At 39.4% G+C, this 26,243-nt stretch overlaps 1 protein-coding gene across 3 annotated transcripts in view; it reads left to right on the forward strand.

Annotated features, from left to right (window-relative positions):
• Positions 1 to 26,243, forward strand: part of clcn1b (chloride channel, voltage-sensitive 1b) — a 40,828-nt gene that overhangs the window by 6,926 nt on the left and 7,659 nt on the right. The window contains exons 2-15 of one of the 3 annotated variants that reach the window (XM_083888719.1): positions 9,793 to 10,033; positions 10,970 to 11,101; positions 11,190 to 11,318; positions 11,405 to 11,538; positions 11,922 to 11,999; positions 16,719 to 16,797; positions 18,546 to 18,671; positions 19,945 to 20,029; positions 20,144 to 20,245; positions 21,880 to 21,964; positions 24,080 to 24,235; positions 24,364 to 24,433; positions 24,525 to 24,635; positions 25,703 to 25,916. In XM_083888719.1, the coding sequence (XP_083744845.1) occupies positions 9,793 to 10,033; positions 10,970 to 11,101; positions 11,190 to 11,318; positions 11,405 to 11,538; positions 11,922 to 11,999; positions 16,719 to 16,797; positions 18,546 to 18,671; positions 19,945 to 20,029; positions 20,144 to 20,245; positions 21,880 to 21,964; positions 24,080 to 24,235; positions 24,364 to 24,433; positions 24,525 to 24,635; positions 25,703 to 25,916 (1,742 nt within the window). Of the gene's footprint in view, positions 1 to 9,792; positions 10,034 to 10,969; positions 11,102 to 11,189; positions 11,319 to 11,404; positions 11,539 to 11,622; positions 11,818 to 11,921; positions 12,000 to 16,718; positions 16,798 to 18,545; positions 18,672 to 19,944; positions 20,030 to 20,143; positions 20,246 to 21,879; positions 21,965 to 24,079; positions 24,236 to 24,363; positions 24,434 to 24,524; positions 24,636 to 25,702; positions 25,917 to 26,243 lie in introns of those variants that run through there. The other 2 variants (XM_083888720.1, XM_083888721.1) reach the window with 2 other exon arrangements.

Raw genomic sequence — 26,243 nt, forward strand, 5'->3', positions numbered from 1 at the left:
GCCATGATATCACATGTATATTTAAAGGTGCATTATGTAATAAATGATAAAATCCTCCTAATATGTCACAGAGACTCAGGAATAATGTTCATATAACAAACTGAACTCACCAACAACAACAGTACAGACAAAATATTTGCATTAAACATATATTTTGCAGACTGCAAATCATGTTTATGTTTTGAAATCATGTTTTGGCATGTGGCGCCACCTACTGCCGTCTACCAATCATTGCAGTCAGTAGAGTCTCAGCTGCCGAGCAACTACGGGTTGCCAGTTACGTCAGAAAACGAAACCTAAAAGACCTTGATATGTAGTAACTGTTTTTGGCCACATTCTTACATATGGCACCTTTAATAATACTATTTATTATGCAAAATGAATGTATTAATATCAAAAACAGACATTTATTTTAAATTATATAAATATATAGTGTGGACAACTGTAATTAAAATTCGTACCAGGAGCCGTTTCGGCCACTGCCATTCGTGGCATATAATATGTTGTATGATACATTTAATAATGGGATAATTATGACCAAATCTTTTATTATTACTGTTATAAAAACATTGCTAGCAAACATATGGTTATATTATTATTATTATATTATATTATATTCTATCACCTCACTAAAAGCTGTGCCTCAGCTACACACTGTGTTTAAAAGATGGTGAGGTCGTGGGCCATGTTTTCATTATAACATGATATTAAGTGGGGGGGCCGCATGTGGCCCCAGGGCCGCCAGTTTGAGACCCCTGGTGTAAGTGTACCCTTGTGTGCATCAGGTAAAAAGCACTGGGAATCTTATACATGATAGTAGTGGAAAACATAAATCAAAACATAGTGAAATGTTTAGGTCAGGCTGACAGCAGCTGCTCCACATCACTCATGATCACCACAGGTTCAGTCAGTGTCCAACTTCCACCGCAGCCACAGCAACATCAATCACCACCGTACAACAAACTGACTGAACTCTGCTGTTCTTCACAGACAAACGTACTTACATGAAAACCAGCAGAGCTCTGGTCTCCAACGACCCAGAAACCATGTGTGAACTACTGGGTCAAAGCAGAACAGCAGCCAATGACCCACTTAAGGTTCCACTATAGAGAAACATCTCATCTCAGGTTTACGTTCTGGTCCAGGTCAAATGTAGAATTAGCCTCATAATCATTTATCACAAGCTGGAAGATGTATGGGCTGTATTTGGGTTTTATTTCTTATTTTCTTTATCTAGACCTTTAACCTCCACAGTTTTTGTGGCTAAATTGCAGAGGTGGACAGAGTGCACAGTACAGATAGCCCTTGCTAAATTTTACTCAAGTACAAGTAAAAGTACTACAGTCAGATGTCTACTTAAGTAAAAGTGCTGAAGTGTGCAAGAGTACATTGTCTAAATATTGCATTACTACTGCCACAGTGCTTACATTTACGTATAGAAATGTCCTACATGGAGTTAGGAAAAATGTTAATATCTTGAAGAATGAAAAGTCATTTTCATCTTTTTACCATGTTATTATTTAACATTTCTCACTTACCAACAAGGCAATAGCACAATGACCACGTTCTGACAAACCTCTGCTAGAGTTTCAATGGATTTTTTTATCCTGACTGTGATAAACACACAGCATACTCAAGAATACAGCTGCAACTAATGAGTATTTTCATAATCGATTAATCTGTAGATTATTTTCTCGATTAATCGATGAATCGTTTGGTCATAAAATGTCATAAAATGTTAAAAAAACGATCAGTGTTTGTCAAAGCTGGAAATGATGATGTTGAATGTCTTGTTTTGTTCACAAACCAAAATGATTCAGTTTTAATGATTTCTTTGTTTATGTGGAGCAAAGAAACAAAGAAAATATTCACATTTAAGAAGCTAAAACAATCAGAAATCTTGTTTTAATCATGAAAAAAGCTTCAAACCGATTATCGATTATCAAAATAGTTGGTGATTAATTTAGTAATCGATTAATAATCGATTAAGCGATTAATCGTTTCAGCTCTACTCAAGATGTGTAATATCAGAAAAGAAAATTCAGCGAACAACTGTGTGAATGTGTGTCATCTTGTTTCGTCTCTCAGCTAAATCTGTGTTTTTTGTTTGTTTGTTTTTTTAGAAGAAGAAGAAGAAGAAGAAGTAACATGTACTCAGGGTTAGGGATAGAAATGTATTGGAGTAAAGATTACAATATTTGCCTCTCAAATGTACTAAAGTCATGAGTACTCCACAAAAACAAAAATGATACTCGAGTAAAGTACAGATCCCTCAAAATAGTACTTAAGTACTGTACTGTAGTAAATGAACTCCTTTACTGTCCGGCTCTGCTCAATTATTGTTGTTATTGTTTACTGTCCTTGTGCCAAACCTGGCTTTAGTAAATCATGTCATCTATGCTGAAGGTATTTAAAGTACAGTACGCTCACTGTTCATGTTATGGCCGCTGCTCATTTATCAGGAATGTATCTTCATTCCTTCAGCTTGTGTCTTGTTCCTCGTATCATTTATGATCGCGCTGCAGCAACGACGCTCTGCTGGAATCTGCAGGATCAACCTTTTGACTGAGAATCAACGCGGCTGAATTAAGAGCTGCTGACACTTTATTGTCAGGCCTCAAGTGTGTGTGTATTAACCTCTACTGCCTTCCCCCTGTGAGTCTATGTGTGTGTGTGTGTGTGTGTAGCTCTGACTGTATACTGTTTGCAGGTAGCAGGTTCTTTCTGTCTGTCACTCTGGCAAAGACAAAGGTGTCCAGCAAAGGAATTCTTATTTTATATCACAGTGTGTGCAGCGACCTGCAGGAGGAACAGCTTCCAAGATGAGGGAGCGAATCAACACTTTTCAGACCGTTCTGAACATTGACCAGTTCCTGGTAAGGTTCATGAGTCCAACTCAAATGCTTTCTCTTTCCCGTCTTCTTTGCAAGGACCAACACGCTGATGACTTAAGGGACACGTTGGCAACACTTGCACTCTTTCTTTCTTTCTTTCTTTCTTTCTTTCTTTCTTCTTTTTTCACCTTAAATTAAATATTCCATTGTATGTCAAAGTTAAATTACATGTAAACCAAGACAAACAAAAGTCCTCCGCAGTGGATTTTTCACACCAGGATTACTTGGTGTTGAAGTTGATGCGAAACACTGAACTTCACAGTTTGTGTGTTTTGTCTTGGTCACGCCGGCGTGCCTTAATTAGAACATGACAGTGTTTGTTTGAGCCGTGGCAATGTTGTTGTTCGGGTTAATTAGTGTATGTGCATATGGACGTGTGTGTGTGTGCGCGCACGTGTGTGTGTGTGTGTGGGGGGGTAATCTCTTGATCTGTCCGTCAGTGAGTGGGTCAGATTTTATCATTAACCTTGTGCTAAGGGACAGGACTATATTGTTGTAGGACCTCACTACACACACACACACACACACACACACACATTCTTGTACTTGCTGCATACTGAGGACCGGGTTGCTGACAAAGAGGACCAGCATTTCCACTTTATAAATCAACACAATTACAAATATCTACTTCATGAATGACATCTACAAAGAACTACTTTGTTGCAGTACCATACACTGTCTGCAGGTGGAGCCCCAGAGCAAAAAGGGCTGGAAAACAATTTTATATTTTATTTATTTATTTATTTATCTTTTTGGTCCAAAATTGGACAAAAACGTCATACTATACTATGTCAACCAAAATTAAAAAAAAAAATTTGACCCAAAAAATTTGGTCCAAAATTTGACAAAAACGTCATACTATACTGTCGTCCAAAATTAGAATTTTTTTTGTTGACAAATTGAGTATAGCATGTTATAGCAACCTGAGGAAGTGATTTCAATGAAAACAAAGTGAGGACCGGCCAAAATGTCCTCACTCCGTTAAAATGACCTCACTTTGTTGGTTAAAAACCCTCACTGGTCCTCAGTATGCCGCAAGTACAAGAGCACACACACACACACACACACACACACACACACACACACACACACACACACACACACACACACACACACAAAGAATCCATTCATACACACGTTTAAAGACAAATTTATGCTAAAGAAGCTACAAACACGCAAATATGGATGAATATGCAACACTGTCTCTCTCTCATAAGATACACAGGAATGTGTAGTTATTTATTTTTTAATTAACTCTCAATGTCACTCTGCCCTTGAACCTCTGCATCTATTAGCAGCTCTCTCTCTCTCTCTCTCTCTCTCTCTCTCTCTCTCTCTCTCTCTCTGTCTATAAGCCTTTTCCTGCTTGTTTACACATGAACGTATATCTCCCACCTCTCACCGTCCTTATTTATTGTTGCGCTGCAGTGTTACCTCGCTAAAGGCTGCTTGTGCAGGTCAAATCCACAAATGTATTCAGAGCTCCTGACAGCTCGCCAGCCAGCAAAATCTAACACAGACTTTGTATTTCTAACAAAGCCGAGGGGAGAAATGGTTTACATTCTGCCGTCTTCTTCATCCCGTTGAGACCTGCAGTAAGCACAGCGCTAAAAGCTCGAGGTGCGACAGTAGAGCAAGAAAATAATGATGCTGAGTGAAAGTGTCAGAGTCGTACAGCGACGCCTGACTAGTGTTTTAGAAAGATTAGAAAGGGAGGGAAATAATAAGAGCCACCAGGGGAGGTAGAGAGAATTTAGCTGGAAGTAAATTAGTGCAAGCAGAGGAGGAAGAGAGGAGTGGGTGAGGGGGGGGTGAGGGGGGGGGCAGTGTCTGTCCTTGGATGTTCTTGACTGTGTGTGTGAGTCGTGGAACAGATAGAGAACATAAAGACGATGATGGTGTGAATGTTGGGAGCGTGTGAAAGTTGGGCCAATGTTGGTTAGTGATGTCATTTTTTTCGGGGCCCTACGAGGTCTGGATTGACGTGAGACAAGGTCACGCGGTGACTCAAGGTCACGCGGTGACTCAAGGTCACGCGGTGACACAGAGGCAAACACACGGTTGAAAGATGGAGACAGAAGAGAGTCAGCTGATCTGAATGAATCACAACGTTCAGTGTTTTTCCTCACACTGCAGTCTTTGTCTCCTTTAGGTTATTTTGCTTTTTCAAATTCATTTCCCTCAACTGTCAAACATTAAAGGTGCATTATGTAATAAATCATAAAATCCTCCTAATATGTCACAGAGACTCAGGAATAATGTTCATATAACAAACTGAACTCACCAACAACAGTACAGACAAAATATTTGCATTAAAAAAAATAGACTGCAAATCATGTTTATGTTTTGAAATCATGTTTTGGCATGTGGCGCCACCTACCGCTGTCTACCAATCATTGCAGTCAGTAGAGTCTCAGCTGCCGAGCAACCCTGGTTGCCAGTTACGTCAGAAAACCAAACCTAAAAGACCTCGATATTTTGAATTTGAATGTAGTAACAGACATTCTTACATATGGCACCTTTAAATATTGCAATGATTATATTGACTTATGATAAATGAACAAATACTAATACAAAAAACAATTAAATGCATCATTCTCTCATTCTAGCAACATAATCCTAAATCCGTCCTAAAGAGGCTGTAACGATTATTCTATTATTAATCAAATACTAAATTAGTTGCCACATTTTTTGATAATCGATACATTTTTGATTTTTTTGCAATAATTAAAACAAGTTTTCAGATTTTTCAGCTTCTTAAATGAGAATATTTCCTCATTTCTTTGCTCCATGTAATAAAAAAACAATAACAAATGGAATGACCTTGGTTTTCGGACAAGACATTTGAGAACATAATTATTTCCAGGTTTAGGAAACAATGATTACAATTTTTCAATATTTTCCAGAACAAGTCATTACTTGATCAATCGAGAACATAATGAAAATCACCGTTAGCTGTAGCTTTAAATCTTAATGTCCCTTGGAAACATGTTCTGCTTCTCAGCATCTTATAAGATGGACAAATAATTAACAAATGTCAACAAAATCATTTGAATCCAGTTGTAATGTCTCTCAGTGCATTTGTCTTAAACAATTATTGGTCAAGGATTTTTTAGAAGATAAGGTGATATTTTTTTTTAATAAAAACACCAAAACTGCAGATTGAATTGTGTTAAAGGAGTAAATTAAATACCGTGTTTGGTCTGAATACTTTACTGAGTCTTTACTGGATTACAGCTCTGTTTCACAACTGAAGCTAGAAAAGATTTAGCTGGATATTAATTTACTATATAAAACATATTAAATGTACTGTATAATACAACTATGCACAGTTCTCCTTTTTAATCACATTCTGCATGTTGAGTTGAGTCTAAAGCAACATATATAATACACGTTATATAATATTATAAAATATTTCATATAGAGATGGTTTTTTTTTCTCTATGTAACTTGACCAAGGAACTCTGATGTAAAACAACAGCAGCTCTGTCACTACAGTGACCAGCACACAGGTCGACCTTGTGACTGTACTTGGTTTTGATGGAGTCTGGTGCCAGCTCCTGTTTGATGATGGTGATGGTGATGGATGAGTGCATTGGTGTTAATGTGTAGTGCAGCAGTGGTGGCTCTGGTGGAGGTCTGGTCTGCAGCGTAGGACAGAACAGAGACAGAGACAGAGACAGAGACAGAGCTGCTGCTACATCATGCTGAAGGCAACTGATGAGAAACAGGTAAAAACATGACGACCAAAGACTGATCTGCTCTGGGTTTTTTTTTAATGCTGTCAGACTTAATGATCCTCTCTCCATATATTAACTTTGGTTTATTTCTAATAATTGCTTTATTGGGTTCTGCTGTTTAGGAAACTCGATGCTGTGTGACTGAAGTCGACTGGTTTATATCAACAACAAATCAATTAAAACAAAGTGATATTTAAAAACTCAATATTTAATACATGTATATCTTAGGTCTCTTTATGCTCAAGACTATAAATTGAATTTTTGCACATAATATTTGATTAATTTAGCCAAAAGAAGAAAAGTTAAGCTGTGACGTGTAGTTTGCTCTTTTTTTATCTGACTTAAAGCTGTAGTTTACAACATCTAAATATGTATATGAGTTCACAGTATGCTGATTAAGCCCTAAACACAACTCTGTTTCTCAGTAAAGTGATGTTTAGGTCTTGTGTCACTCAGCGGCGTTCCTGCACTGCACACAGTCACTGATATGCTTTATATGCACAGCTCGTCAAGTGCATTAGTAAAGTGAGACGACTGCAAACAGGTTGGATTATGACTGAAAATATTCAGAAGTGAATTTTACTCCTCAAAAAAACACCATCATTCAGCTGTTTGATGGATAATCACTCTGTCCCCACCCGGCCATGCTCTGTCACTATATACATTCAAGCGCTCCTTCGGTCAGGTCTGATGCTGTAGCTCGACAGAACACAAATGTTGCACGATTTCATCAAAATCACTCAAAGTTACACACTGCAGCTTTAAACGTGCCATATGTAAGAATGTGGCCAAAAACAGTTACTACATTCAAATTCAAAACACCGAGGTCTTTTAGGTTTTGTTTTCTGACGTAACTGGCAACCCGTGGTTGCTCGGCAGCTGAGACTCTATTGACTGCAATGATTGGTAGATGGCAGTAGGTGGCGCCACATGCCAAAACTAGATTTGCAGTCTGCAAAATATTTTTTTTAATGCAAATATTTAGTCTGTACTGTTGTTGTTGGTGAGTTCAGTTTGTTATATGAACATTATTCCTGAGTCTCTGTGACATATTAGGAGGATTTTATCATTTATTACATAATGCACCTTTAACACCCAGCGTGAAGTGAGATTCAGAGACTGGAGCAAACTCGACCAAAATAAATAAAACTGAGATGATTTAAAGGCATTGAACAAAAACAGTGAGTATCCATGCTTTAATTGCTCACCTCTATTTGAGGCTCTTTGTTGTGATGTTCATGTATTACAGTGAACTGGTTGTGAAGCCATTTTTTTTGGCATCAAAAGATAAAGTTAAACTTTGTTGTTTTTTTCTAACACCAGATAAGATTTCTGATTTGTCTCATACTTTAATTATCACTGAATGTCATTACGAGCGTTTAAGCTTTTGTCCTGGCGAGGCCTCACAGTTGGATGTGTCAGCTCTCTGTGTGTGAACATGAGACAGAAATGTGTGTCAACCTGCACTCGCTGCAGTTTAGCGTCTTGCTTCTCTGTTTGCTGGGATGCATGTGATCTGAGGGGCTCAGCTGTATAAAGTAGCCGCTAAGCCTGGATCTGCACTATTTTATAGCCGAGTGTGAAATATGAAACCCACGTGAAGTTATGTGAAATTATCTCTTATTATTTTACTTATCATCAACTTATTACCTTTTCAAAAAGTAACTTGACTAAAATCCAGTCAACCTTTATTTATTATATGTCTACGTTTTTTGAGTTTTATAAAAATGGGCGGAAGTTTTATGTTAAGGAAACTTAAAGGTGCATTATGTAATAAATCATAAAATCCTCCTAATATGTCACAGAGACTCAGGAATAATGTTCATATAACAAACTGAACTCACCAACAACAACAGTACAGACAAAATATTTGCATTAAAAAATATATTTTGCAGACTGCAAATCATGTTTATGTTTTGAAATCATGTTTTGGCGTCATGTGGCGCCACCTACCGCCGTCTACCAATCATTGCAGTCAGTAGAGTCTCAGCTGCCGAGCAACCACGGGTTGCCAGTTAGGTCAGAAAACGAAACCTAAAAGACCTCGGTATTTTGAATTTGAATGTAGTAACTGTTTTTGGCCACATTCTTACATATGGCACCTTTAAATAGCACAGATAAGGAAAACATCTAAGTAACTTATGTCTTTGAAAACCAAGGTCAACTTTACTTCAATGATGTTAGAAATGTCATAGAAATGATTTATTTAAAGCTACAGTGAGTAACTTTTGGTGATTTCTGTTTTTGGTGGATATTTTTTATTCTTCCTTTGAACTTTATGGACATAAATTGTTTTTTGTATCCTTCCATTTACTATCAGATCTAACTGACCTAACCTTTAAGATATGAGCTACTAACTTAAAGAACCTCATCTGCTGACACGGAGAAAGACGACGAGGACGAAATTTGACCTGCTGAGGATACCGTAGCGCTCAAGGGGAAGGGAGGGGGTGAGCAGAGGAGCAGTTCGTTGTTGTAAATTTCAGCCTCTCCTCTAGATGGCACTATAAACTACTTACTTCACCTTTAAAGTAAATTTAAATCGTATGCATATTTTGCAGCGTTGAAAAGTTGTATTTCAGTCACCTGACATGTTGTCACAGTGTTTGAGTTTACACTCAGGAGCACACGACTACTTTTTCCTGCCCATCACTTTGTGTGTGTGTGTGTGTTCGTGTGCCTCTGTGGTCGCAGGTGTAAAGCACACACACATGGTCAGAAGTGGAAGATGTGGAATGTCTGCTCTTCCTGGATCTCTTCCTCTGGATCCTTTCCAGTCTCTGCCTCCACAGCGGGAGGAGGAGGAGGAGGAGGAGGAGGAGGAGGAGGTGCAGTGGGTGGGGAACGAGGCGTGCGGGAGGGTATTTTCCGATCTCTGTGCCAGTTTAGTCTGTTTCTGCCAGCCAGGCTATTCAGGCTGGAGTGTATCCCTTACTCACATGCCACAACACCCCGCTCTGTTTTTCTCATCTCAAGACTGTGGATCTAGTTTTATCCTTCCACCATGTCTCAGTTGTCACATGTATCCCCCCCCCCCCCCCCCCAGCTTCCATCTCTCATTTACCCTCTCAGCAGCAGGTCTATCAAGCACATGATTTGTCGACTTGGTGCTTTCTCTTTCGTTAGCTCATTTGCTGTGTTTTCCCCCTCGTCCACAGCTGTATGGTGAGTACAGGGAGCAGCTGGGGAGCTTTGCCAGACGTGAGGCTGCCCGTCTGCTGACAGAGAGACAATGGAGGAGGAGACAGGCGGGGGACAACGCCGTGGCCTCAGGCCGCAGAGGCCACGGCCGACGGCATCCCCACCACCAACATCCTCATCATCACCCTGTGACCCTGGAGTCGATCCACAGCCACACCTCATCCACCAAGAAGCCTCGTTCCTACTCCAAATGCCAAGGTGACTGCGAGGAATGTGATGACAATTACCAACGTTCGTTAAAAAAGCTCTAGAGTTTCCATGGTTATACTCAGTGTGGTAACCAGGTAACTGAGGTGGAAATAAAACCACCCAAAAACCCTCAATTTAACTAAATACATGTCTGAACTCCTGCTACTTTATTCACTTATTCTCTCCTTTCACTGCACGTTTTCCCCTGAGACAATTGAAAGCAAATGTAATAGTTGGGAAGAGTCTTACACAGAGTGTTACTTTGATAATGTTGCTGTCTAAGGAGACTAGAGCTCACCTTGTTCTCAAAGTTAAAGGTGCATTATGTAATAAATCATAAAATCCTCCTAATATGTCACAGAGACTCAGGAATAATGTTCATATAACAAACTGAACTCACCAACAACAACAGTACAGACAAAATATTTGCATTAAAAAATATATTTTGCAGACTGCAAATCATGTTTATGTTTTGAAATCATGTTTTGGCATGTGGCGCCACCTACCGCCGTCTACCAATCATTGCAGTCAGTAGAGTCTCAGCTGCCGAGCAACCACGGGTTGCCAGTTACGTCAGAAAACGAAACCTTAGCCACATTCTTACATATGGCACCTTTAATACTTTATAGAATGTGTCACAACAGTAATACTGTGTTTTATACATGCTATTTTTAACAAACACTAGCACATCTACCCCTGACTGTATTTCTCCTTTCTTTATTATCTTTTGTTGTTTTTGCACACACACACACATGCATTCATAACGTGACCACACCACAGAGCGTCCATATCATTCTCTACATGAGGAGCTATGAGCTTCTTCTCCATGTCCATAATCACACTGAATGATTCCCTCTCAGGCTTTGTTATAATAAGAAACTGTCAGTAATTAAATCAAATGATGAACGGCTTTGAGGTGAATCACTAATTTTATCTCCGTCCCAGATTGTTTGGCCCGTGTTCGTCGCTACGTCGTGAACAAGATGGGGGAGGACTGGATTTTCCTGGTTCTTCTGGGCCTGACGATGGCTCTGGTCAGCTGGAGTATGGACTATGCCAGTGCCAAGAGCCTGCAAGGTATCAGTGGCCAAGGTCAGAGGAAGTATTCATGTCAAGTCCTTTCTCCTTTTATTTCTGTTTTTTTTTTTTTCCCTCCTTTTTCCAGCCTATAAGTGGATGCATGGAGAGCTTAAGGGCAACGTGGCGCTGCAGTACCTCGCCTGGGTCACGTACCCCATGATCCTGGTCATGTTTGCCTCGCTCTTCTGTCACCTGGTTTCCCCACAGGCCATCGGTAAGCTCTCCGTCGCCTGTCGTCGTCTCCTCTCCAGCAGCTGCTTTTACTTCTCCGTCTTCACACGTTTTTTGTTTTGTTTTCAGGTTCTGGTATCCCAGAGCTGAAGACGATCCTTCGAGGTGTCGTCCTGAAGGAGTACCTGACGCTGAAAGCCTTCGTCGCCAAAGTTGTCGGCCTGACTGCTGGCCTGGGCAGTGGCATGCCAGTGGGCAAAGAGGTAAACAAAAACAACAACATAATCTTCATCCTTGTCTTTGTATCATTTACCGATTGTCCTTTTCTGTATCTATCATTAATCCAGGATGGTCATCCTCCTCATTTCCTTCCCCTGTACTCCATCTCTCCTTTGTCCAAGCTTGTAGAATGATAAATGATCTTCTGTCATGTTTTTCCTCCTCTCCCTCCTCTCACGGGACTGAGGCAAATTATTCAAGCAGAATGCGTTCATTCTTCCTGTTTCAGTGGCAGAGCAACTGTCACATGCAGCACTTATAATGTAATTTATCTCTTATTTTACACCGTGTCCCAGTTTTAGACCCTTTGTTTTACCAATCAAAGTTTTACAGTGTATAACGTCAAACTTGTCCCATCGCCCTGCAGGGTCCATTTGTCCACATTGCCAGTATCTGTGCTGCGGTGTTGAGCAGATTCATGTCCATCTTCTCTGGAGTCTATGAGGTAAACCAAGGCCTGGACCAAAACTCACTGTGTGATCTATGAGCCTCATTCACCTCAAAGGAAGTTTCAGTTTCAGTGTGGTTGTGTGAGGCATTGACACATTATCAACACTGACTTCACTCCCAGCCCAATGACAACAAGGCTATCAGCAGGACTGAAATAAAAACTGATTATTTTAGACACTTAATAAAAGGCTCACCTAATAAAATTAGCACCCCCTTAGAGGCATGATATTTTAAGAATGTTTGCCACTATTTCAGGCTGTTAGACAGACTTTTCCTGCTGGAAACTGGAGTTTGTAAACTCCCCCACACCCAAGTCTGAGAGGAACTCCAAGTAGATGTATAGTAGATTTAAAGGTGCCATATGTAAGAATGTGGCCAAAAACTAAAAAAGAAAGTCCCCATAATGTGACTGTGTAAACAGATTTAGGTCCTCACAACGTAAGGAATACACACAGCTATTCTCCTTAGTGAGCTGTATTGACCTTAAAGGTGCCATATGTAAGAATGTGGCCAAAAACAGTTACTACGTTCAAATTCAAAACACAGAGGTCTTTTAGGTTTCGTTTTCTGACATAACTGGCAACCCGTGGTTGCTCGGCAGCTGAGACTCTACTGACTGCAATGATTGGTAGACGGTGGTAGGTGGCGCCACATGCCAAAACATGATTTCAAAACATAAACATGATTTGCAGTCTGCAAAATATATTTTTTAATGCAAATATTTTGTCTGTACTGTTGTTGTTGGTGAGTTCAGTTTGTTATATGAACATTATTCCTGAGTCTCTGTGACATATTAGGAGGATTTTATCATTTATTACATAATGCACCTTTAAGTAAGTGATGCAAACGTACCTAACAAAGCTGCAGTAAAACAGCAGCTCCTGCACCCTTGCAAGCTAGAAACACTGAATTTCTCTATGCACTTTGATGGGGGGGGAACAAAGTATGTCAGACTATGAGATAACGTAGCACTGGTCTCTCCAGGGACTACAGTTGTGCACAGAGCAGTCAGCTGTGTGTGAGTGTCAGTGCATCATAGAACCACACTTCAAGAACCTGAAATATCCCTTTAATGCACTAATGAATGTGTGATGCAGTTGTGTTCATGTCATGGTGTCATGTGTCTCAGGGTTCCCACAAACTTTCTTTTCAGATTTGAGTAAAATTAATTGTTGTTGTTTTTTTTGCCGTAATATGGAGCAAAGTTCAAGAGATGACCTCACCTCTCTCCATGAGTATGATATAGATATTCATGCCCTCATTCCTCTGCATGGAAATGGAACATCCACATTTGTGGTTTTCAGTGAAATGCCTCGTGAGCCTCTGTCCTGCCCTTGACTTTTCATTCCTCTCCGTTATCAGGCCAACTTTTGCAAGCTCTTATGCTGCGTTCCAAACTAATGGGATGTGGGACTTATCCTACCTGAATTCTACTAGCTCCTACTTCAAAAGCGTTCCAGCAATTGAAGTAGAATGTTAGAAAACATGGACGATCGCGGCGCTTTCGCTTCATGTTTCAGGCATTTTGACTGTCAGCAATTCAGTCTACTTACATACACAAGCGAGCCGTATGTGTAAAAGTGGGACATATATCGATATGTAACGTCATGAGTATACTTTTACCATAGCCCTACATACCTTCATGCGAACAGATAGGGCTGGGTGATATATCGAAAATGTATCGCTATCGAAATTTACAACAATAATCGACGTCATTTTGCCGTTATGGATACATTCGATAATTAAAAAAAAACAAAAAAAAACACAATAAAAGTTGTATTTGGCTGTGTGTGTGTAGGTAGGCAGGCTGCCTGTATGTTCATGTCCCTTTAAGACACTCGGACACTTATATCAGGCAAATGGTCAATTATGCAAATTAGCCAATGACGTCATTTACTTTGAACTTATCGTTCATTTATCGTTATCAAGGTGAGCTGCTCAATATATCGTGATGTTGATTTGAGGCCATATCACTCAGCCCTACTAACAGATAACAACGACGACAGAATTTCACGCCATAACATGAAAAACAAGTTGTGATAAAATTGCTGTGTCTAAAACACGTATGCAGGCAGGAAAGTAAAGTTTATAGACTATTCATGTGACTCTACGGGCGCCGCCATTATTCTCCGACATCATTTTGCTGAAGTCGGGGTAGGTCGATCAGCCCCGACTTGGCAAGTAGAAGGTCCCACTTCGACAGGCATTCCAGTGCACTTTGTCTACTTAGGATAAGTCCCACGTCCAACTGGTTTGAATGGGCTCTTGAACGCAGCATTAGTCTTACTCTGAAAATGATTAGATGTCCTTGAAGATGTCTTTCCTCGTCCTTCACTTCTATCAACACTTTGTAATTGACATGGTCTTAACTCACATGAGGCAGCAGCGATGCCAAATGGACCAATTTTTTGCGTCCTCTAGATTCATGGAAAGGTCCCTTATTTCATCAGAAAGAAAGAAAGTGGAAACCCTTTGTGTCCTCGTGTTGGCCTCATCCTGCTAATGCCCTCCCTTCCCAGGTTCCCCTGTGTGTGTGTGTGTTTTTTTTGTTGTTTTTTTTTGTCTGTCTCCCTCACACCTCGTCTGTGTTTGTGTCTCGCTGTATTATTAGTGTGATGTTAATGTCTGGCATGTGAATTAACAGTGACCCTCCATCCATGTCTCCCTCCCCTTTCCCTCCTCTCCTCTTCCCCACTTTTTTTCATTCATCCCCACTCTTTTGTGCCCCCCCCCCCCCCCACCACTCACCCCCAACCCTCTTCCATGTCCACTTCCACCCGTGACCCTTAACCCCAGAATGGCACTCATAACCAGGACCTGTTGGTGTGTGCGTGTGCTGTGGGAGTGGCCACCTGTTTTGCTGCCCCTGTGGGAGGCAAGTCCCGCCTCCTTGGGCTTGCTTTGACGCAGGTCTCCGGTCAGCTTTGTCCTCCTGAAATAACACCAGCGGCACAACTGTGGAGATCAAATCTGACCTCAGACCAGTGTACTGTGCTGTAAGTCACTGTTTCCCAACCCTGGTCCTCAGGGAACGTGGCCATGTTTTAGATGTTGCCCTGCTCCAAAAAAACCCACCTGATTCAGATTAAACATTCATTTTGATTTTTCATTTTTTTAACAAAAGTTGAAACATTACATTTTTGAAAAAAAAAAAAATATATATATATTTTTTTTTCTTCCTTTTTTAAAGTTGCATTATGTAATAAATGATAAAATCCTCCTTATATGTCACAGAGACTCAGGAATAATGTTCGTATAACAAACTGAACTCACCAACAACAACAGTACAGACAAAATATTTGCATTAAAAAAAATATTTTGCAGACTGCAAATCATGTTTGTGTTTTGAAATCATGTTTTGGCATGTGGCACCACCTACCGCCGTCTACCAATCATTGCAGTCAGTAGAGTCTCAGCTGCCGAGCAACGACGTGCCAGTTACGTCAGAAAACGAAACCTCAGTATTTTGAATTTGAATGTAGTAACTGTTTTTGGCCACATTCTTACATATGGCACCTTTAAAGACAAAATTAAAAAAAAAATCAAATTTTTGGAAAAAAAATAAATAATTTGTTTGAAGAAAAAAATTCAATTTTCTTTGAAGAAAAAAAATCAAATTTTTTTGAAGAAAAAAAATCAAATTTTTTGAAAAAAAAAAATCAAATTTTTTGAAAAAAAAAATCAAATTTTTTGAAGAAGAAAAATCTAATTTTTTGAAGAAAAACATTAACAAAGGTTAACACATTTTTTGGAAAAAAGAATGACAAATGTTGAACTATAACATTTGAAAAAAAAAATTGACAAAAGTTGAAAGTTGATCTTGATGATGAGCTGACGATTTATTTGAATCAGGTGTTTTTGCAACAGGGCAACATGTAAAACATGGCACGACTGTGTTCCCATGAGGACCAGGGTTGGGAAACACTGTTATAAGTGATGAGTAACACTGACTGAACTGAATAAACATTTAAAACTATCATATTAGTATGTAATGTTCAGTCAACATCAGGAATACTTACTCACATTTGTACTGAGGGAGTATTTATACCACTTTTTGGTTCTGTACACTCAATCTGAAGGTTAGTCACGAGCTGTTCAGTGTAAACACATGGGCAAAAAGCTTGTTAGTTAAACATGTACAGACATGAAAGTAGTATAAGTACTGTATATATATATAAGTACTGTATATACTCGAAACATGAATGAAATATCACCTACAACTTTTTAAATGACTGATCTCAGATCGTGGACATGCAGATATATGCAACCTAAGCATGATGGCGTCGACAATAAAGTATATTTCAAGGTCATGATTACTAAATACACATTTCTGCTACCTTTATTTCACAGTGTAACCTCTAAACACCTTTGTTTGCGTATTGCTGTCATTGCTGTGTGCATCCTCACCTTTATATTCTCCAAGTGTGATTTTTCTCCTTCTTAATCACTTTATTGTTTTCCCGCCACACTCCACTGAGCATTATTTATTCACTTTATTCCATTTTGCTTCCCCTTCTGTCATTTCTCCCCCTGTGGTTCCACAACCTGTCCTCTCCACCTTGATCTTTTATTCCCTCTCTTTCTCAAACTCTCCCTCTCTCTCTTATCCGTCTGTCCACGCTTGCGTTCCTTCATCACATTTCATTTTCCCCTTCATCATCCCTCACGCTCTCTCACCCCTTCACTCCCCCCTCTCTGTTTCCTGTGTCAGTAGAACCCTTATGGTTACACAGATATACTGACTGTTGGCTGTGCTGTGGGAGTGGGATGCTGTTTCGGCACTCCACTAGGAGGTACTGTACATCTGCACCACACAGTGTCTCTGTAGAGCTGCATCAACAACAAAACACACAAGTCTTAGGTTTAAAAATAAGCATCACAAAGTACAATGTGAGAATATCTCTATCTAACTTTTCATTTCACTGAAATAGAATATGATAACCTGAAATATAGAGCTATATAGACTGTTTTCAGCCATGTTTACAAAACAAGAAATATGTCTTTTGTTTGCAGAATGTTCTTATGTTTTGTAGATCATTTTGAAGAAGACACATTGATCAATAGCCAGAAATATGAAAAATAGATTTGTATATTTACATAAGTTAAAAACAACATAGAGAGAGGAATAAAGACACTGTTGTGCATTCTTGTCTTCTGTTTAGCTTGTTCAGAATAATATTATCTGATGTTGTGATGTTTATTTAACTTCTTCAAATGCTGATTATTACGGAGCCCCCGAAGTGACATGAGAAAAAAAGTTAAAAAATTGAAATCTCGAGTTTCAAAGTCGAAATCTCGAGTTTCTAAGTCGAAATCTCGAGTTTCTAAGTCGAAATCTCGAGTTTCTAGTCGAAATCTCGACTTTCCAAAAAATGTTGACAAATAGATTTTCAATATATATTTTTTTTCTAATTTTTTTAGAAACCCGAGATCTCAAGTTTCCAAAAAAAATTTCATCATCTTTTTTTCCTTTTTTCTCGAGTTTCCAAAAAATGATGGAAAAAAAATTCCAAAAAAAAGAATCATAATTTTATTTGGAAGTCGAGTTTCAAAGTCGAGATCTCGAGTTTCAAAAAAAATATTTTTTTTTTGATGAAAGAAAAAAAGAATCATAATCTTTTTTTTCATATTTTTTGGAAACTCTTTCCAAAAAGTTATGAAAAAAAAAATAATAAAAAAAAATCATAATTTTTTTCATCCTTTTTTTGGAAGTCAAGTTTCAAAGTGTTTCCAAAAAATGATGGAAAAAAATTTCCAAAAAATTTCCAAAAAAATCATGAAAAAAGAATGTTAAAAAAAAAAAATCATAATTTTTTGGATCTCGAGATCTCGACTTTGAAACTCGACTTCTAAAAAAAATTATGATTCTTTTTTTTTAACATTCTTTTTTCATGATTTTTTTTCATATTTTTTGGAAACTCAAGATCTCGACTTTACAAAAAATTATGAAAAAAAGATTTTTTGGAACGGGGGAGATCTCGAGTTTCAAAAAAAATATATATTTTTTTGATGAAAGAAAAAAAAAATCAATCTTTTTTTCCATATTTTTTGGAAACTTTCCAAAAAGTTATGGGAAAAAAAAAAAAATAATCATATTTTTTTTCATCCTTTTTTTGGAAGTCAAGTTTCAAAGTGTTTCCAAAATCATTTTTTTGGAAACTCGTGATTTCGCCTTTGAAACTCAAGATTTCAATTTTTTATTTCCGTCATTTTTTTTCTCATGTCACTTCGGGGGCTCTGTAGATTATGCCCTTGTGTGTGTGTGTGTGTTTACACGTTCAAGAGACTACATGAATAAGTGTGTGTGTTAGACTGTTTTCCCTCTCTGTGGTCTCCCTGTTGTGCATAATTACACCCTCAGCTCTAAGTGTTTTTGGTCTCATTCTGCATATTTAACTCATTTCTGTTGCCCCCACCCCTTCTATTTCTGTTTCTTTCTCTTCCTCTTCTTTACACCATCCATCCTCATTTCTCCTCTCCTCTTTACTCCCTCCTCTCCCTCTGTCCTTCCTCCCCTCTCTTTTCTCTCCACCACCACCAGGGGTGTTGTTCAGTATTGAGGTCACGTCTACCTACTTTGCGGTGAGGAATTACTGGCGTGGATATTTTGCCGCCACGTTCAGCGCCTTCATATTCAGGGTGCTCTCTGTTTGGAACAAGGATGCTGGTGAGAGGAAGAGCAGACACACACACACACACACACACACACACACACACACACACACACACACACACACACACACACACACACACACACACACACACACACACACACACACACACACACATATACACACACACACCATGACATTCTGCTGAGCCAACAGAAGGATATGCTCCTTAGGAAAAGTGTTTTAAATCATTTAAATCATCACTGTGCACAACCCCTGCATCATCCTGCCTCTTTCAGCCTCTTTCATTAGTTCAGAAGCATCAACTTCTTTCACTGTATTTCAATATTTTTAATAACTTTACTAATGGAATGGTTCCATGTCTCATTTTTTATGGATTCACACCTTCACTCTCACTCAGAAAGTCGTGAAATCAGCATCATTAAACATCCAAATGCCAAATAATATTAAACAACACTGACTGTATGTATTGTATTCATTAATTTCCTACTGTGAACTCATTGAGGGTCTCAATGGGGAACCAATCTTAGCTAATATCATCGTGTACAACAATAGTGAAATATTTTACATCGTCCTATGTCTGAGTTTGGAGAATCAACAACCGTGAAGTCCAGACCTGACAGTTATTCCCCATAAACATCTCACTAAATGGTCAATTTCTATTTTTATTGGCTGAAATTACAAACCATATGTATGATTGTATTGCGTTTCACTTTAATATATATATATATATATATATATGTGTGTGTGTTTTTTGGGGGGTTTTCTTAGAATAAGCCTTTGATATGTTCTTAAAGGCCTCGCCCGGGTGTGAGTTATCCATTTTTTAGATGACGGTTGCTATGCTAACGTGGAAGAATGACATAAAGAGAAGCTCGTAACAAGTTTCACTATTAGATTCTTAACTACTGGACGTTTCAACTGCTATCATCAATATTTCACATTTCTATATCGTTAATAAATCAAGTGAGTCCACATTCTTCAGACAGAGTTTTCAGACACAATAGGCCTCTAATGAAGCTGCTGAACCTGCTCAGCAGACAGAGTTAGTGACTGCATGGTGAACACAGAGCTGCACTCACACATCCATTCATCAGCGCGACAGAAACAAGACTCCAAATGAGTTCACAGCTTGTTTTGCTGCTCCCAAGTGGCCAGAAATAAGGCAATGCAGGTTTAAAACCCTACCCTATTTTTAATCATAACAGATGTAAATAAACAAAATGAAGACACGTGTAGAAATCACATTTTTATTTGTGCTGTAATAGATTGTTTCATACAGTTAGTTCCCTTTTTTTTGTCTCTCAGTCACAATCACAGCTCTCTTCAAAACTAACTTCAGGATGGACTTTCCCTTTGACCTGCAGGAGCTGCCTGCGTTTGCAATAATAGGGTGAGGATTTGTGTGGGGATGAGTGTGTGTGTGTGTGTGTAGACATTCAAATGTATTCATTTATTTTGATCCACATGCACATGTGATTGAATCTGCTGTCGCCTCCTGTGTTAGGATCTCATGTGGCTTCTTGGGGGCGTTCTTCGTCTACCTGAACAGGCAGGTGGTTCTCTTCATGAGGAGACCGACAGCTCTAACACGCTTCCTGACCAAACAGTGAGACCCCCCCCCCCACACACACACACACAAATAAGTGAGGACCAGCATTTCCACTTTATAGATCAACACAATTACAAATATCTACTTCATGAATGATATCTACAAAGAACTACTGGGTGCAGTACCATAAAATGTCTGCAGGTGGAGCCCCAGAGCAAAACATTTATGAAACACCAGGGCTGGAAAACGGCTTTTTGTACCAAATTGAGGACCTGTGTTAAAAACAGAGTAAAGCATATGTTACAATCTAAGGAAGTGATTTGAATGAAAACAAAGTGATGACCGGACAAAATGTCCACACTCTGTAAAAATGACCTCACTTTGTTGGTTAAAAACCCTCACTGGTCCTCAGTATGCTGCAAGTACAAGAATACGCACACACACACACACACACACACACACACACACACACACTGATTTCCATGACTTCAGAGGACATGGCATAGACTTACATTCATTTCCTGAAGACCAACTCTAACCTTAACCTAACCCTAACCTCAGCCTAACTTTAAAACATATCTTCACCTTAAAATATACCAATTTATGTGATGGGGACTTGATTTTGGTCCTCACAAGAAAGTCCCCATAATGTGACTGTGTAAACAGATTTCGGTCCCCACAATGTAAGGATTGACAGAAGGTGCCATATGTAAGAATGTGGCCAAAAACAGTTACTACATTCAAATTCAAAATAACGAGGTCTTTTAGGTTTCGTTTTTTGACGTAACTGGCAACCCGTGGTTGCTCTGCAGCTGAGACTCTACTGACTGCAATGATTGGTAGACGGCGGTAGGTGGCGCCACATGCCAAAACATGATTTCAAAACATAAACATGATTTGCAGTCTGCAAAATATTTTTTTTAATGCAAATATTTTGTCTGTACTGTTGTTGTTGGTGAGTTCAGTTTGTTATATGAACATTATTCCTGAGTCTCTGTGACATATTAGGAGGATTTTATCATTTATTACATAATGCACCTTTAACCTTAACCTTAATCTACCCACAACCAGATCTTAGACTTAAACGTCAAAGGTAAAACGAGGTCCTGACAAGGTCAGTGCTTTTGCCAGGAAAGTATTTTAAGTTGTAACAAATACAAGCACATTCACTGTGAAGTGGGTTAAGTTCAGCGTTTGTCTGACGAAAACACTGTGCAGATTCATTCAAATGCAGTTTTTCTTAATGTAGCTCAGCTCCACTCTCTGAACTCATCAGTTTCACAGCAGCAGCAGCAGCAGCAGCAGCAGCAGCAGCAGCAGCAGCAGCAGCAGCAGCAAAGCCTTAACAACCTTTCAGCCACTTATTCACTCAATGGGTAGATTCACTTATCCTCTGAGAGTCGACAGTCAGGGAACATTACTCTTCACCATTAGACACCGGGGAGAACCCGTACAATCACTGCTGCTGCACACTCACATTCAGGCCTTCATTACTGATGAGTGCATCCCTTTCTTAGTCACGTTGGAGGTGTATTAGAATAAGTGCTCGTATAATAATAGTCAACCATTAACATTTTTAACATTTTAGGTGTGGGAAGTAAAAAAAAAGACAGGAAAAGTATCAGGGCAACTTTAAACATGTGAACATATAAATAAATAAAATATGTGTATGTGTGTGTTTGTGCTCCCAGTCGACTGATTTATCCTGGTGCTGTGACGCTGATCATCGCCACCCTGACGTTTCCTCCTGGATTTGGACAGTTCATGGCTGGAGAGGTGAGACACTATCAGTCTTATTAGTGTGTGTGTTCATTTATATGTACACTGCTGTTCAAAAGTTTGGGGTCACTTAGAAATGTCAGTATTTTTGAAGGAAAATCTTTTTTTTTTTAAATTAATCTAACATTAAATGAATCAGAAATACATTCTATACATTCTAGCTGCAAACGTCTGGTTCTTAATGGAATATGTACGTAGGTGTATAGAGGCCCATTTTGAAGCTTGTGAACAGGCAGGGCAGGCAACTGCTTTGGGCCCCAAGTCGATAGGGGGCCCCCGACCAGCCGCCTCCCCGTCCCCCTTAAACAACAATGACATGTCAGTAGTAAACCTCCCTAAAGGGGCCCCACCTCACTTTAACCTGTGTGAAGTTATCGTTCTGCAAGTTGGAAAATGAAGAGGATTATTTACAGTGTAATGCATATCTTTATTACTCAGTTTATATATGTTTTTTTACAGTTATTTACAGTATTTTATTGTTCTACATATTTATATTGTTTTATAATGTGGGTTCTTTACAGTGTAATGTATTTTTTTTACTAAGTGTATATAGTTTTTTAAAAGCTATTTACAGTATTTTATTGTTCTATATATTTATATTTTTACATACTTTTTAATTACAAGCTTTTTACATGTTATTTCATGCATTTTGGAAATAACATAATGGTGATGAACACTGGTTGGAAGGAAGGGCCCCCTGGGAATTTTTGCTCAGGGCCCCTACAGACTCTAGAATCGCCTCTGGTTCTAATGGTACATTGTGTTTGCTAATGGATGATTAGAAAACCCTTGAAAACCCTTGTGCAATGATGTTAGCACAGCTGAAAACAGTTTTGCTTCTTTGACGAAAGCAAAGTTTGAATTAAAACTAAAAATCATTATTTCTCATCTTGATAATGTCTTTACTATATTTATTTTTGCAACTCTTTTGATGAGTACAAGAGTGAGTTTTAATGGAAAACACAAAAAAAATTGTATAGGTGACCCTAAACTTTTGAACGGTAGAGTATGTGCTGTAAAAGGAGGTCACTGGAGTCTGTTGTGTGTTGTCATGTTTGTGCGCGAAAGGCCATGACAATTTGAATTTTATGTGCGACTTTAAGAGGAACTCCACTGATTTTACACGACTGAATATATGGAAACATGCCATGACGTGACGAGTCTATTGTTGCTCTGAGGCGTGTGACGTCTGATAAAGGTGTCGTCTGTGTTGTTGTATTCTCCGTCTAACTCAGGGCTTCCCCTGTGTACTCCAGGTAATGTGTTTATGTGAATGGGTGAAACCTCTAGTGTAAAGCACTTTGAGTCAAACATTTACACTTTTAATAGTGCATCCACACTCTCATATTATCTGGAATATATTTGTACTAGCATATGTCTAAATGGTCTGTATTTATGTAGCACTTTTCTAGACTTGATGACCACTCAAAGCTGCTTTACACGACAGTTTTACCAGCCACTCATTCACACCTACCACTCACACATTTGTGCAGCTTATCTATGTGCAGTTGCTTATTCCATCACACATCTTTCATACCCATTCACACGCTGCTGGCACAGCCATATCAGGAGCAACATGGGGTAAAGTGTCTTTCCCAGGGACACATTAGCAAGTAGACTGGTGGATTTGGAGGGTTGACGGCTCTATAGCGACAGCAGCATCAGTTAAAGGTGCCATATGTAAGAATGTGGCCAAAAACAGTTACTACATTCAAATTCAAAATACCGAGGTCTTTTAGGTTTCGTTTTCTGATGTAACTGGCAACCCGTGGTTGCTCGGCAGCTGAGACTCTACTGACTGCAATGATTGGTAGACGGCGGTAGGTGGCGCCACATGCCAAAACATGATTTCAAAACATGAACATGATTTGCAGTCTGCAAAATATATTTTTTAATGCAAATATTTTGTCTGTACTGTTGTTGTTGGTGAGTTCAGTTTGTTATATGAACATTATTCCTGAGTCTCTGTGACATATTAGGAGGATTTTATGATTTATTACATAATGCACCTTTAAACAGTTATGGATTGTCATGGAATGTTTTGGCCCAAACAAGAAGGAATGATGCAGCTTTGTTGGAGTGTAATTGTGTGTTTTTTTGTTGTCATGGCAGCTGATGCCCAGAGAGTGCATCAACTCCCTGTTTGACAACTTCACTTGGACCAAGATCTCAGGATCTCCTTCTCCACTTGGCCTGGGTCTTTCCTCAGCGTGGCTGCATCCTCATGTCAGCGTATTTGTCATCCTCATCCTTTTCTTCATCATGAAGGTAAGCGTTCCCACCTGGTCGTGCTGTGCGCAGCAGGTATTACACGTACGTATGCTGTGTACATGATAGCATGAAAAACTTCCGGGGGCTTGTCTCGATCCTACCTTGATCCTGTTTTTGTGTTGCAGTTCTGGATGTCAGCAGTTTCCACCACGATGCCCATTCCCTCAGGTGCCTTTATGCCAGTGTTCATATTAGGTAAGAGGATTTTGTAATGTGGGTGTAGTATCTTCTCCTGAGCTTCGGGTTCAATTTGTCTTCAACAGCAAGTCTTATCTCTCTCCCCAAGGAGCTGCTTTCGGTCGCCTCGTAGGAGAGATCATGGCCACGCTATTCCCAAACGGAATCCTGTTTGATGGGATAGTCTACCGCATCCTGCCGGGAGGTTACGCTGTCATTGGTCAGTCTGCTATCCTTACTGCTCGTGTTCCCAGAGCACAGCCCTAAGTACTTAAAGTACGTAATGAGGTTATTATTCTGCCCCTGTGAGTAAATAACTGTTAGTATTTAAAAGTTATGCAATACAGAGGAGAATTAATTCTTTAAACATTTATATATGTCATCTGGATTTTAGTATTCTGGTCCTCTGTCTACGCTGACATTTAAATGTCTCATCCATGTTGATAAAGTCATCTGTACACCTGAGAGGCAATTAAGCTCTTTGTTCTTGACCTGGCAGCGTCTTTAGTCAATATGTAGTTTTTGACCTTGGAGTCTAACCCAAACACATTTGAATTACCACCAATTTAACCTTCAAAAATCATTGAATACACTGTCTGTGTCGGTGTGTGGTTCTCTGTTTCACCACAGAAATTAACAGATTTTACATCATTAACATTTTTTACTGCCTCTGGTACTTCTGGGACAGAATCCAGTGGATATTTTGCTGCTTAACTCTCAACGCTGTTAACAATCTCTTTGCAATGTCTGTTATTTCACTCTGGAACAAATCTGATGATTTCCCAAAGAAGAATCACTAACAACACTGTATAAGGCTGCAATAACTTATTGATTATTAATCAATTAAAGCTAACATATATGTAAGTTATGGAGGTCTACTTCTCCTAGTTGCTGTAAACGAGCCGATAGAAATCCTCTTTTCTGACGGTGTTTCCCAGCCGCGAGATTTGAGACTCAACTTGTGTCTTGTGATTGGCCAGCCAGCGTAGAGCCTTCCCAACTGTCTTGTGATTGGCCAATACCCTAGGTTCACTTTAACAATTTAATCAGCAACTATTTTGCAAAGAAAAGCTGTGTTTTTTTTTTTGGCCAAAACAAGACATTTGAGAACATCATTTGGGGTTTTGGGAAACAGCAATTAATATTTCCTGACATTTCATGGACCAAAAATCTGATTGATTGATTGATTGATTGATCAGTTATGAAAACAATCATTAGATGCAGCCCCAATACCGTGTAATCACAATGTCCTACATCTTCTCTGTCCTTCCCTCTGCTCTCTGACAGGAGCGGCTGCAATGACAGGAGCTGTCACACATACAGTCTCTACAGCAGTAATCTGCTTCGAGCTGACGGGTCAAATCTCCCACATCTTACCCATGATGGTGGCTGTCATCCTAGCAAACATGGTGGCCCAGGGTCTGCAGCCATCTCTCTATGACTCTATCATCCAGGTGAAGAAGCTGCCCTACCTGCCTGAGCTGGCACTTGGACACATCAGGTAAAGTCCGCAGGGATTTTGTGTGTTGACATTTGTGTGGTTAGCACTCTTGCCTTTGCAGCAAGAAGACCCGGGTTCCTGGGTTTGGGTCCCGGATGGAACAACTTCAGAACAAGGGCCTTTCTGCAAGGAGTTTGCATGTTCTCCCCGTGTGTGCGTGGGTTTTCTCCGGGTTCTCCGGCTTCCTCCCACAGTCCAAAAACATGCAATATGGGGATTAGGTGAATTAGTGACTCTAATTGACCTGGGTGTGACCCCGCCTATCGCCCAATGTCAGCTCAGATAGACACAGCACCCCCCGCGACCCTCTGGTGGAGGATAAAGCGG

Source organism: Microchirus variegatus (assembly GCF_963457635.1).
Source record: "Microchirus variegatus genome assembly, chromosome: 1".
NCBI classification, from domain to species: domain Eukaryota; kingdom Metazoa; phylum Chordata; class Actinopteri; order Pleuronectiformes; family Soleidae; genus Microchirus; species Microchirus variegatus.